Below are 13,867 nucleotides of genomic sequence, written 5' to 3' on the forward strand. Positions count from 1 at the left end.
ACTGTAACGGAATCTGCTGCGCTATATAAGACACTGTAACGGAATCTGCTGCGCTATATAAGACGCTGTAACGGAATCTGCTGCGCTATATAAGACACTAACGGAATCTGCTGCGCTATATAAGACACTAACGGAATCTGCTGCGCTATATAAGACACTAACGGAATCTGCTGCTATATAAGACACTAACGGAATCTGCTGCTATATAAGACACTAACGGAATCTGCTGCGCTATATAAGACACTGTAACGGAATCTGCTGCGCTATATAAGACACTGTAACAGAATCTGCTGCGCTATATAAGACACTGTAACGGAATCTGCTGCGCTATATAAGACACTGTAACAGAATCTGCTGCGCTATATAAGACACTGTAACGGAATCTGCTGCGCTATATAAGACACTAACGGAATCTGCTGCGCTATATAAGACACTAACGGAATCTGCTGCGCTATATAAGACACTAACGGAATCTGCTGCTATATAAGACACTAACGGAATCTGCTGCGCTATATAAGACACTGTAACGGAATCTGCTGCGCTATATAAGACACTGTAACGGAATCTGCTGCGCTATATAAGACGCTGTAACGGAATCTGCTGCCCTATATAAGACACTGTAACGGAATCTGCTGCGCTATATAAGACGCTGTAACTGAATCTGCTGCGCTATATAAGACACTAACGGAATATGCTGCGCTATATAAGACGCTGTAACGGAATCTGCTGCGCTATATAAGACGCTGTAACGGAATCTGCTGCGCTATATAAGACGCTGTAACGGAATCTGCTGCGCTATATAAGACACTAACGGAATCTGCTGCGCTGTATAAGACACTGTAACGGAATCTGCTGCGCTGTATAAGACACTGTAACGGAATCTGCTGCGCTGTATAAGACACTAACGGAATCTGCTGCGCTGTATAAGACACTGTAACGGAATCTGCTGCGCTGTATAAGACACTGTAACGGAATCTGCTGCGCTGTATAAGACACTGTAACGGAATCTGCTGCGCTATATAAGACACTGTAACAGAATCTGCTGCGCTATATAAGACACTAACGGAATCTGCTGCGCTATATAAGACACTAACAGAATCTGCTGCGCTATATAAGACACTGTAACGGAATCTGCTGCGCTATATAAGACACTAACGGAATCTGCTGCGCTATATAAGACACTAACGGAATCTGCTGCGCTATATAAGACACTAACGGAATCTGCTGCTATATAAGACACTAACGGAATCTGCTGCGCTATATAAGACACTGTAACGGAATCTGCCACGCTATATAAGACGCTGTAACTGAATCTGCTGCGCTATATAAGACACTAACGGAATATGCTGCGCTATATAAGACGCTGTAACGGAATCTGCTGCGCTATATAAGACGCTGTAACGGAATCTGCTGCGCTATATAAGACACTAACGGAATCTGCTGCGCTGTATAAGACACTGTAACGGAATCTGCTGCGCTGTATAAGACACTGTAACGGAATCTGCTGCGCTGTATAAGACACTGTAACGGAATCTGCTGCGCTATATAAGACACTGTAACGGAATCTGCTGCGCTGTATAAGACACTGTAACGGAATCTGCTGCGCTATATAAGACACTGTAACGGAATCTGCTGCGCTATATAAGACACTGTAACGGAATCTGCTGCGCTATATAATACACTGTAACCGAATCTGTTGCGCTATATAAGACACTAACGGAATCTGCTGCGCTATATAAGACACTGTAACGGAATCTGCTGCGCTATATAAGACACTAACGGAATCTGCTGCGCTATATAAGACACTGTAACGGAATCTGCTGCGCTATATAAGACACTAACGGAATCTGCTGCGCTATATAAGACACTGTAACAGAATCTGCTGCGCTATATAAGATGCTGTAACGGAATCTGCCGCGCTATATAAGACACTGTAACGGAATCTGTTGCGCTATATAAGACACTAACGGAATCTGCTGCGCTATATAAGACGCTGTAATGGAATCTGCTGCGCTATATAAGACACTGTAACGGAATCTGCTGCGCTATATAAGACATTGTAACGGAATCTGCTGCGCTATATAAGACACTGTAACGGAATCTGCTGTGCTATATAAGACACTAACGGAATCTGCTGCGCTATATAAGACACTGTAACGGAATCTGCTGCACTATATAAGACACTAACGGAATCTGCTGCGCTATATAAGACGCTGTAACGGAATCTGCTGCGCTATATAAGGCACTGTAACGGAATCTGCTGCGTTATATAAGACACTGTAACGGAATCTGCTGCGCTATATAAGACGCTGTAACGGAATCTGCTGCGCTATATAAGACACTGTAAATAAATAAATGTTCGGGGGACGGTGCATGGTCTATTTTGCGCACGTGCAGCTCCCCTTTGCAAATGGCTTTGGCGACTTGCATAGTCGCCGAGCTGTTCACAAGAACACATGGGTATGCGGGCGGACCAATGCCTGCTGGGCGGGCAACTGACGTAACAGGACATCAGCCTTGCCCCCAGTCTGCAAAAAGGTTAAGGCCCCCATACACTTGTGCGATTTAGCCTGTTTTCAGCCGATTCTTGGTGAAATTGACATCTGATCGCATCCGATTCACGTTCCCATGTGCATCATATGCGAGTCAGAGGTCGGACGTGCATCACATAGGATAAATCGGAATCGCGCCCATCAGCGGCACATCTGCCCCCGCGATGCATCGCATCCGATTGCGCTTGAACTCCCCCCGGCAGCTTTAAATTGTATGGAAGCCATTGGGGGATTTCAAGAAGGGAAATATTGACCGACTTGCCCTTTAGACAAGTCGGACTCTTGTATGGGGCCCTTTACACAGCAGAGGGGCCAGACTCGTCTCAAATTTTGGGGAATATTGCCTTGTATGTGCCTCTAATGCAGTCCTGTACAGAGTATTGCCATAAAGCCTGAGAATAGTACTATTGAACACTACTTAAAAAAAAAAAAAAAAATGTCCATCGATATTTCCTACAGTTAGCGGCGTGATCAGCGTCACTGGCTCTGGTGTGTCCTATATATAAATATCTCTCAATGAATCAGTCAGCAGTGCGCCAGCTTCCCTGTCCCGTTCTCCCATCCCTCCGCTGGGAGCCCCACATTCGGGGATACCTCCTGTTGCACGGCTGTCTGTTTCTTTATTCAAACGGAGAGCAATAAAGTAAACCCTTGGTCACATGAACGCCTCCATACACCCTATAGGATTACTTGCTACAGTGCACACGCGGCGCGCCTCAGCGACCAGTACGGTTATTTCAGTGGTTCAAAAGATAATGAATTCCCAGTATCTAGGAAATGTGTCGGTTGATCATTTTTCAGGACTGGAGTCCTTGAAAGATTAGGTTTGTATTCTGCTGACATAAGCAGAGTGTAATGACACAAGGTATATTTAGAACAGCGTTCTCCATAAAGTATAATGAGGCCAGTGATCCTATAAAGAGTCCAGGGACTGAACACAATGGGTCCTGCACATATGTTTAGGTGATGACAACAACATGTGTTATTATGTGTACTTAAGAAGCCATGTTTTGTAAGCACCATTTCCCCGAACGCTGGGTTTGGGAATGAGGTGAGAAACTGCTGCTTTCAGAATCTGCTGTTCAGTGGAACCCTGTACCGAGTCTCACTCTTAAAAAAGTTTTTAACAAAATTTCCCGATGGCACAGATTGCAGGGAATGGGATCGACTTTCGGGACAAAAATAAGTGAAAACCCCATGTCGACCTAGGAACTGTCGACTGTCACTGCAGTTTAGTGTTGACCCTGTTCCGACTCACATTTTTTCAAATCTGCCCCCCCCCCCCCCCCCTGCAGCAAACCTGATTTTGCCACGATGCAAAAAAATAAATAAAAATATATAGTATTTTCTATGCATGGACATTATTGATTCAGGCATTTTGCATCATGAACAGACCTGTATGTGGTCCGGTATGAATTGCATTTACTTTAGTATTGACCCCTATTGACTTTCTTTCAACACTGAAATCAGTGTGCGAGCCCCATCACGTAGATTACGCAGAGCCTCAGGTGGATGCCGAAAATGCTTCCTGCACCATCTTGCTTTGTCATCAGTCTCCATTGTCTATTCACACAAGCTCATCTCGTATTGATCAGCCACTGCACTTATGAGCTGCTGCATCAATTCTGTGTGAACCAGCCCTTGAAATTAGTATCTCCTTCAAGAACGGATCAGTGTTGGTGCACCTTCTGTGTGGAACACCAGTGGCAGCCATTTTGTGGGCAGGACATAACCAGTGACCTCCTTCAGACGTGAGGCAAAAAAAGCTCAGCCCAAAAAATGGCGGCCTCCATTGTACACTTTAAAAGGAACACTGATATCTTCATTTGACTTTATGTATCATATACTTCCAGAACAATCCATCTCTTTTAAAAATAAAAATAAATTTTCCATTAAATGTTGGAAAAAAACTAAAGGGAATAATTTCTCATCAGTGGAAAGTACCACTGGATATTTTTTGTGGTAAAGAGTTATACATTTTGAATAGATACATAGAGAGAGATACTCCTCACCTCTATGAAGTGAAGTACCACCTCGACGGACCATATTACTCCTTTGTGTGCTAAAAGATGCCATTACAGAAAGTGAAAGCAATTTTTGTAGGGACACTGATCTGTTTTAAACTTGCTGGATATGGGGAGGGGGATCTGGGAAGACAGATTGGAGGTAGGAGCAGATAGAGACAGGGGTGGAGAGTTTGTGGGCTAAAAACTGTTACAGCTCAAAGTACATTGCAGAAGCCGTCATTTTGACGTGCCATTAACTAGTTATTCTATAAAATTACCCTGGGTCTCTGTATCTGTATTAGCATAATACCCCTTTCACACTCGCAGAGCCGGGTCATACCCGGGATTGTGTTCTCCCGGATGCTTTCCTGGACTCTACTCGGGAATGTACCCTTTCACACTGCACTAAAGACCTGGGATCCACCCGGGACAGCCCCATTCACACTGATCTCAGGAAATCCCTGCAAATACATATGCATGTCATTAGAAATGAACCCCAGGGCTCTGAAAGATGACATCAGCATTTGTGAGCCCAAGAAAGCTCCAATCAGCAGCTTTTTTAAAGTCCCGTGTACCCAATCCCAGGTATGGGACCATTCACACTGACCGCGTCCCGGGCCGAGCCCGGAATCTACCCAGGTCAGGACCTGGGTAGAAATCCTGGGATATTCTTTCAAGACCCTTTCACACTGAGCTAAATCCCCGGTTGATGCCCGTTCATGTGCAAAAACCCGGGATATTTTTGCAAGTGTGAAAGGGGTATAAGTGACTGCAAACAGGGCCAACTTAACAGCATTATGGGCCCCCTGGACAAAGCGGTGAAGTGGGGCCCCTACTTACACAACCACTCACAGGAATAAAAATGTAAATGATCAAGACAATTAAGCTTATATTTATAGGGAACTGCAACAAAATCAGTGTAAATAAGTAAATATTCTGTACAGCAGAGATTAACCCATGTTAGGACAATAGAACAAGACTTGAAGTTGAAAAACCTGAAATTCAACCTGAATATAGTAAGTACTCCGTTGGTAACTCATACAGACAAAGGTGGTACAGTATGAATTTATTATTTATCATTAATCTAGTGTCTGTCTTGTGTCCGCCGCGGCCGTGGCTCCTCCCTGATAACGTTGGGCGCAAAGATGTCATTCAGAGCAACCACCTGAGGACGGTGGTCATGACTGCAAATACACTTAAATGATAGGTACCAATACAACAATGCCCCCAGAGGCCAAATCGGACAGGGGATAATCTTGCATTTGATTTAGCAAGACATTACTAAACAGTCATTAGTCTTGATAGCAACGGACTCCCATTCTGTGCATTGCACTAGTGTTCCACTCCAACAGGTGGAAATGGGTCTAAAAATACAAACCACTGTAAGGGCATACTCAGCAGAGATGTTACTCGGGTTTGGGGGTGGCTGCAGACACATTTACCTTCCAAACAATGCCTGCCACATTCACGGGTATTTATCGCAAATAACAGCCAATGGGAGGCCTGGCGGGTCTACCAAACATGAAACCATTCACCGATGTGAACGGAACAACAGTTTTCCTCATTGGAACCTGAAACAAAGTTGCTCAAGGAGTAGTTGTCATATTTTGCAAAAGTCTGTCCCACATCCCAAGTCACTGACTCCGATCCACAATGTCTGTTTACAGCTTTTGTTTCTTGTAGCACTGCCGCACAATTTATCTCGCATGGAATAACATCATAAATCATCACCATTGCTCCTAATAACTAAGATTGTAAAAGGTATACGTCAATGGGGAACACCCAGTTATCACAGCCCCTGAGGCCTAGGTGCCTAATACACAGATGAGAGCATTCGGGAAAACTGGCTCACAGGGAGAAAACCCACGTACACCATATATTATATATACAGCACGGCTGGTGTAGTGGTTAGCATTACCACCTCACAGCACTGAGGTCATGGGTTTGATACCCGCCATGGCCCTAACTGTGCAGAGTTTGTATATTCTCCCAGTACTTGCGTGGGTTTCCTCCGGGTACTCCGGTTTCCTCCCACAATCCAAAAATATACTGGTAGGCTAATTGGCTCCCAACAAAATTAACCCTAGAATGTCTCTAGAATGTCTGTGTGTGCGTGTACATGTGGTAGGGAATATAGATTGTAAGCTCCACTGGGGCAGGGACTGATGTGAGTGTTCAAAAATTCTCTGTACAGCGCTGCGGAATATGTGTGCGCTATATAAATAACTGGTAATAAATAATAATATAACATATTACTGAACCCATCGAGCGTTTGCTTTCAAAGTGACCACTTGAACCAGGCTTTGGACCTGGGGTTACAGAATCTTTTACCTGCCCACCAGGTAAATGTGGACTCACATCGTCTCCCTCCTATATGCAAAAACTTTAAAAAGTAAGTGCCCCCAACAGTCATTTCTAGACACTGTATTTGCTTTGTGCTTTATTTTATAGGGGTTCCTGAGAAATTGTGCAGGGTTTTCTTTACAACAAAAGAAAGAGGGGGGGGGGGGGGTCTCTGTATTTTATAGTAGAGGATATTGTAGATTATTTACCCACCACACCCTAGGTAGAAACTCTCTAAATATTATACATGTCATACAAAGTCACACAACCTGGAAAGGGAGACCCTGTAATATTATACAGTATAGATTATTGCTGCGAGAGGCAAATTGATGGATCAAGCCAAGGCAAAGGTTTATAGGGGAAATGAATACACCCCCCCCCCCCCCTGCTCCATGAGGAGAGGAAACCTGAGGTCTGCTGGGCTCTGAACAACATGGTTTTAAGGGATTAGCAGCGTTGTCATCAAGAGGCCTTTTATAGGATAAATTAAATGTCAATAATTATACAGCCAAATACCTGGAGCATCAAACATGCTAAAGCAAATGCCGGGCAAAGTGTTACGGGCTCAGCGCAGTGTCCTCATTACACGGACTTAAAGGAATACACAAAGGACCCATTGTGCCTCTGAGGAACTAGGTAGAGCAACTGCTGGCCACTTCAAGTCACTTATTAGAACCAGGCAAATACTCCAAGTACAGAGTGGGGGGGGGGGGGGGGGTTGGGGGCCTTGTGTAATATATATATATAATATATATATATATATATATATATATATATATATATATATATATATTTATTGTTTATTTATTTTCTGCACTCTAAAGTTTTGTAAGCTTGAGGCCTACCGAGAGGGCAGCAGAGTATAAAACTTGAAACTTGGGGGTAAGAAAAATAAACAAACAAACAGTGATGTGGAAGGAAGTTTGATTAATATAAATAAACAAACAAGTTAGTGTAAATATTTAGAGTTAGCAGAGTGTTGTCCAATGGACAGAGAGAGATTCTCATCTGCACAACAAACCTTCGAAGAAGTCATTTTGCAGATTGAAATATGTTCGGTTTGGTAGATTTGAAATATAGGGATGTTTTTTAAATTTTTTAAATAGCAAATGTGTAAACAATATACTACATAGGAGGGGATAAGCATATTAATACACTGGGAGAAATTAAGATATGGGGACTGTCACCATGTATAAGGAATATATAAGAACACATTCAGCTCTGATAACAATAGTGGTGGGGGGGGGGGGGGCTGTGTGCACTCATGTAACAAGCTAGCACAGAAGTACAGCCAGGAGAGGTTACACCACTTCTTCTTGGGAGGGTTGGAAAGTTTTTGTTACTCAAGGTAGCAGCTGTCTTGGGGCAGAGATACAGTGAGCAGAATAAAAGAGCAATACTACACAATGCAGGCGGTGTGGATGGTAGTGTGGACTGGACTGCTGCAATGGGACATCTTATATCACGATAGTAGGGTGGGAGTTTAGGTCCATTGCAAAAGCTGGTGATGTATAGGCTCTCTAGGCGAATTCACAGCACAGGGCTGTATGTATACACATAGGCCTCAGCACCCCCCACTACCCCCCTCCCTCCTACCCCCCTGCTTGCACTCACTTGGCTTGGGCTTCATCCAGGCTCTGGTCGGTGATGGTCATGATCTGCTGCAATATGTCGCCGATATCCTGCTTCCTGGGCTCCCCATTGTCCGCTGGGGTGTCATGCATAGGGTGGGGGGTCAGGGTTTGGGGGCCCCCATGGAGAGGGTGGCCTGGAATTCCCACTCCCCTGGCCTGCAGAAGCCTCCCTTGCTCATCCATCTGGGCAATTGTCCCTGTGTTTATGTCGGGACAGAAATCGTCCTCTTCCTGCGGGTCGTGGTCCTATCCCCCGATCCGAGTCACTCTTGTCCTTCACAGAACTCCTTCTCTTCCCCCCTCCCCCCCTGTCCTTGTGTTCTGCAAGTCGCTCCTGCCTCCTCCTGCTGCGAGTCGCAGGGCTGCTGCGTGCGGAGTCGCTGCTCTTGCGCGTCCTCCGCGAGTCTGGAGCGTCTGGAAGCGGCGACTCGTTTCCCCGAGCCCCGGAGAAAGAACGCGCAGGGTGCAGGCGCCTCCGACAGAATAATCGCCCGGGATGCGCTGCGATATCGCTGCGGATCGCTCTCCAGGAGAGGGGTCTCCCCTCTCTCTCTTTCCCCCAACTCTCTTATTTTCCGGGTTACCCCCAGATCCGACAACGATGTTCCAGGCTGGGAAAAGAGGAGTGTAAAATGGTGAATAGCTGGGGAGAAGGGGGGAGGAGAGAGGGAGGAGGAGAAGGAGGGAGGAATGTAGCCATGGTGCCTCTCCCCTCACCCAGGGATCCACAGCTCTCTGCTGCCTCCTCACTGTCACATTCCTGCAGCGCTCTCTCCAGGAGCCAGCACTCACTTATACCCCATACAGTGTATCATATACAGTGTGCTGCCGGTAACATTGTATCTCCAGGAGCCAGCACTGACTTATACCCCATACAGTGTATCACATACAGTGTGCTGCTGCCGGTAACATTGTATCTCCAGGAGCCGGCACTCACTTATACCCCATACAGTTTATCATATACAGGGCGCTGCCGGTAACATTGTATCTCCAGGAGCCGGCACTCACTTATACCCCATACAGTGTATCATATACAGTGTGCTGCCGGTAACATTGTATCTTCAGGAGCCGGCACTGACTTATACCCCATACAGTGTATCATATACAGTGTGCTGCCGGTAACATTGTATCTCCAGGTGCCAGCACTCACTTATACCCCCTACAGTGTATCATGTACAGGGCGCTGCCGGTAACATTGTATCTCCCGGAGCCGGCACTCGCTTATACCCCATACAGTGTATCATCTACAGGGCGCTGCCGGTAACATTGTATCTCCAGGAGCCGGCAGTCACTTATACCCCATACAGTGTATCATATACAGGGCGCTGCTGGTAACATTGTATCTCCAGGAGCCGGCACTGACTTATACCCCATACAGTGTATCATATACAGGGCGCTGCCGGTAACATTGTATCTCCAGGAGCCGGCACTCACTTATACCCCATACAGTGTATCATATACAGGGCGCTGCCGGTAACATTGTATCTCCAGGAGACGGCACTCACTTATACCCCATACAGTGTATCATATACAGGGCGCTGCAGGTAACATTGTATCTCCAGGAGCCGGCACTCACTTATACCCCATACAGTGTATCATATACAGTGTGCTGCCGGTAACATTGTATCTCCAGGAGCCGGCACTGACTTATACCCCATACAGTGTATCATATACAGGGCGCTGCCGGTAACATTGTATCTCCAGGAGCCGGCACTCACTTATACCCCATACAGTGTATCATATACAGGGCGCTGCAGGTAACATTGTATCTCCAGGAGCCGGCACTGACTTATACCCCATACAGTGTATCATATACAGTGTGCTGCCGGTAACATTGTAACTCCAGGAGCCGGCACTCACTTATACCCCCTACAGTGTATCATGTACAGGGCGCTGCCGGTAACATTGTATCTCCCGGAGCCGGCACTCGCTTATACCCCCTACAGTGTATCATGTACAGGGCGCTGCCGGTAACATTGTATCTCCCGGAGCCGGCACTCGCTTATACCCCATACAGTGTATCATGTACAGGGCGCTGCCGGTAACATTGTATCTCCAGGAGCCGGCACTCACTTATACCCCATACAGTGTATCATATACAGGGCGCTGCCGGTAACATTGTATCTCCAGGAGACGGCACTCACTTATACCCCATACAGTGTATCATATACAGGGCGCTGCAGGTAACATTGTATCTCCAGGAGCCGGCACTCACTTATACCCCATACAGTGTATCATATACAGTGTGCTGCCGGTAACATTGTATCTCCAGGAGCCGGCACTGACTTATACCCCATACAGTGTATCATATACAGGGCGCTGCCGGTAACATTGTATCTCCAGGAGCCGGCACTCACTTATACCCCATACAGTGTATCATATACAGGGCGCTGCAGGTAACATTGTATCTCCAGGAGCCGGCACTGACTTATACCCCATACAGTGTATCATATACAGTGTGCTGCCGGTAACATTGTAACTCCAGGAGCCGGCACTCACTTATACCCATACAGTGTATCATATATAGTGTGCTGCCGGTAACATTGTATCTCCAGGAGCCGGCACTCACTTATACCCCCTACAGTGTATCATGTACAGGGCGCTGCCGGTAACATTGTAACTCCAGGAGCCGGCACTCACTTATACCCCCTACAGTGTATCATGTACAGGGCGCTGCCGGTAACATTGTATCTCCAGGAGCCGGCACTGACTTATACCCCATACAGTGTATCATATACAGGGCGCTGCCGGTAACATTGTAACTCCAGGAGCCGGCACTCACTTATACCCCCTACAGTGTATCATGTACAGGGCGCTGCCGGTAACATTGTAACTCCAGGAGCCGGCAGTCACTTATACCCCATACAGTGTATCATATACAGGGCGCTGCCGGTAACATTGTATCTCCAGGAGCCGGCAGTCACTTATACCCCATACAGTGTATCATATACAGGGTGCTGCCGGTAACATTGTATCTCCAGGAGCCGGCACTCACTTATACCCCCTACAGTGTATCATATACAGGGCGCTGCCGGTAACATTGTATCTCCAGGAGCCGGCACTGACTTATACCCCATACAGTGTATCATATACAGGGCGCTGCCGGTAACATTGTATCTCCAGGAGACGGCACTCACTTATACCCCATACAGTGTATCATATACAGGGCGCTGCAGGTAACATTGTATCTCCAGGAGCCGGCACTCACTTATACCCCATACAGTGTATCATATACAGTGTGCTGCCGGTAACATTGTATCTCCAGGAGCCGGCACTGACTTATACCCCATACAGTGTATTATATACAGGGCACTGCCGATAACATTGTATCTCCAGGAGCCGGCACTGACTTATACCCCATACAGTGTATCATATACAGGGCGCTGCAGGTAACATTGTATCTCCAGGAGACGGCACTCACTTATACCCCATACAGTGTATCATATACAGGGCACTGCCGATAACATTGTATCTCCAGGAGCCGGCACTCACTTATACCCCATACAGTGTATCATATACAGTGTGCTGCCGGTAACATTGTATCTCCAGGAGCCGGCACTGACTTATACCCCATACAGTGTATCATATACAGGGCGCTGCCGGTAACATTGTATCTCCAGGAGCCGGCACTCACTTATACCCCATACAGTGTATCATATACAGGGCGCTGCAGGTAACATTGTATCTCCAGGAGCCGGCACTCACTTATACCCCATACAGTGTATCATATACAGGGCGCTGCTGGTAACATTGTATCTCCAGGAGCCGGCACTCACTTATACACCCCCCCCCCCTACAGTGTATCATATACAGGGCGCTGCCGGTAACGTATCTCCAGGAGCCGGCACTCACTTATACCCCATACAGTGTATCATATACAGGGCGCTGCCGGTAACATTGTGTCTCCAGGAGCCGGCACTCACTTATACCCCATACAGTGTATCATATACAGGGCGCTGCCGGTAACATTGTATCTCCAGGAGCCGGCACTCACTTATACCCCCCCCCCCCCCCTACAGTGTATAATGTACAGGGTGTTGCCAATAACATTGTATCTCCAGGTGCCGGCAGTCACTTATACCCCATACAGTGTATCATATACAGGGTGCTGCCGGTAACATTGTATCTCCAGGTGCCAGCACTCACTTCTACCCCATACAGTGTATCATATACAGGGCGCTGCCGGTAACATTGATTGTATCTCCAGGAGTCAGTACTCACTTATACCCCCTACAGTGTATTATATACAGGGCACTGCCGGTATCATTGTATCTCCAGGAGCCAGCACTGACTTATACCCCATACAGTGTATCATATACAGGGCGCTGCCGGTAACATTGTATCTCCAGGAGCCAGCACTGACTTATACCCCATACAGTGTATCATATACAGTGTGCTGCCGGTAACATTGTATCTCCAGGAGCCAGCACTGACTTATACCCCATACAGTGTATCACATACAGTGTGCTGCTGCCGGTAACATTGTATCTCCAGGAGACGGCACTCACTTATACCCCATACAGTGTATCATATACAGGGCACTGCCGGTAACATTGTATCTCCAGGAGCCGGCACTCACTTATACCCCCCCCCCCCTTACAGTGTATCATATACAGGGCGCTGCTGGTAACATTGTATCTCCAGGAGTCAGCACTCACATATAACCCATACAGTGTATCATATACAGGGCGCTGCCGGTAACATTGTATCTCCAGGAGCCAGCACTCACTTATACCCCATACAGTGTATCATATACAGTGTGCTGCCGGTAACATTGTCTCTCCAGGAGCCAGCACTGACTTATACCCCATACAGTGTATCATATACAGGGCGCTGCCGGTAACATTGTTTCTCCAGGAGCCAGCACTGACTTATACCCCATACAGTGTATCATATACAGTGTGCTGCCGGTAACATTGTCTCTCCAGGAGCCGGCACTCACTTATACCCCATACAGTGTATCATATACAGGACGCTGCCGGTAACATTGTATCTCCAGGAGACGGCACTCACTTATACCCCATACAGTGTATCATATACAGTGTGCTGCCGGTAACATTGTATCTCCAGGAGCGGGCACTCACTTATACCCCCATACAGTGTATCATATACAGGGCGCTGCTGGTAACATTGTATCTCCAGGAGCCGGCACTCACTTATACCCCATACAGTGTATCATATACAGGGCGCTGCCGGTAACATTGTATCTCCAGGAGCCGGCACTGACTTATACCCGATACAGTGTATCATATACAGTGTGCTGCCGGTAACATTGTATCTCCAGGAGCCAGCACTCACTTATACCCCATACAGTGTATCATATACAGTGTGC

General features: G+C 46.8%; 1 protein-coding gene across 4 annotated transcripts in view; it reads right to left on the reverse strand.

The window, feature by feature from the left end:
* PBX2 (PBX homeobox 2) overlaps positions 1-9,244 on the reverse strand; it is a 33,208-nt gene extending 23,964 nt beyond the window's left edge. For 2 of the 4 annotated variants that reach the window (XM_083160142.1, XM_083160141.1), the window contains exon 1: positions 8,516-9,244. In XM_083160142.1, the coding sequence (XP_083016268.1) occupies positions 8,516-8,718 (203 nt within the window). In that variant the 5' untranslated portion in view covers positions 8,719-9,244. The remainder of the gene's footprint in view (positions 1-8,515) is intronic. The other 2 variants (XM_083160139.1, XM_083160140.1) reach the window with 2 other exon arrangements.
* Between the last annotated feature and the right edge of the window lie 4,623 nt (positions 9,245-13,867).

The sequence above is a fragment of the Crinia signifera genome, chromosome 9, assembly GCF_055691185.1.
Source record: "Crinia signifera chromosome 9, ASM5569118v1, whole genome shotgun sequence".
In the NCBI taxonomy this organism is placed as follows: Eukaryota; Metazoa; Chordata; class Amphibia; order Anura; family Myobatrachidae; genus Crinia; species Crinia signifera.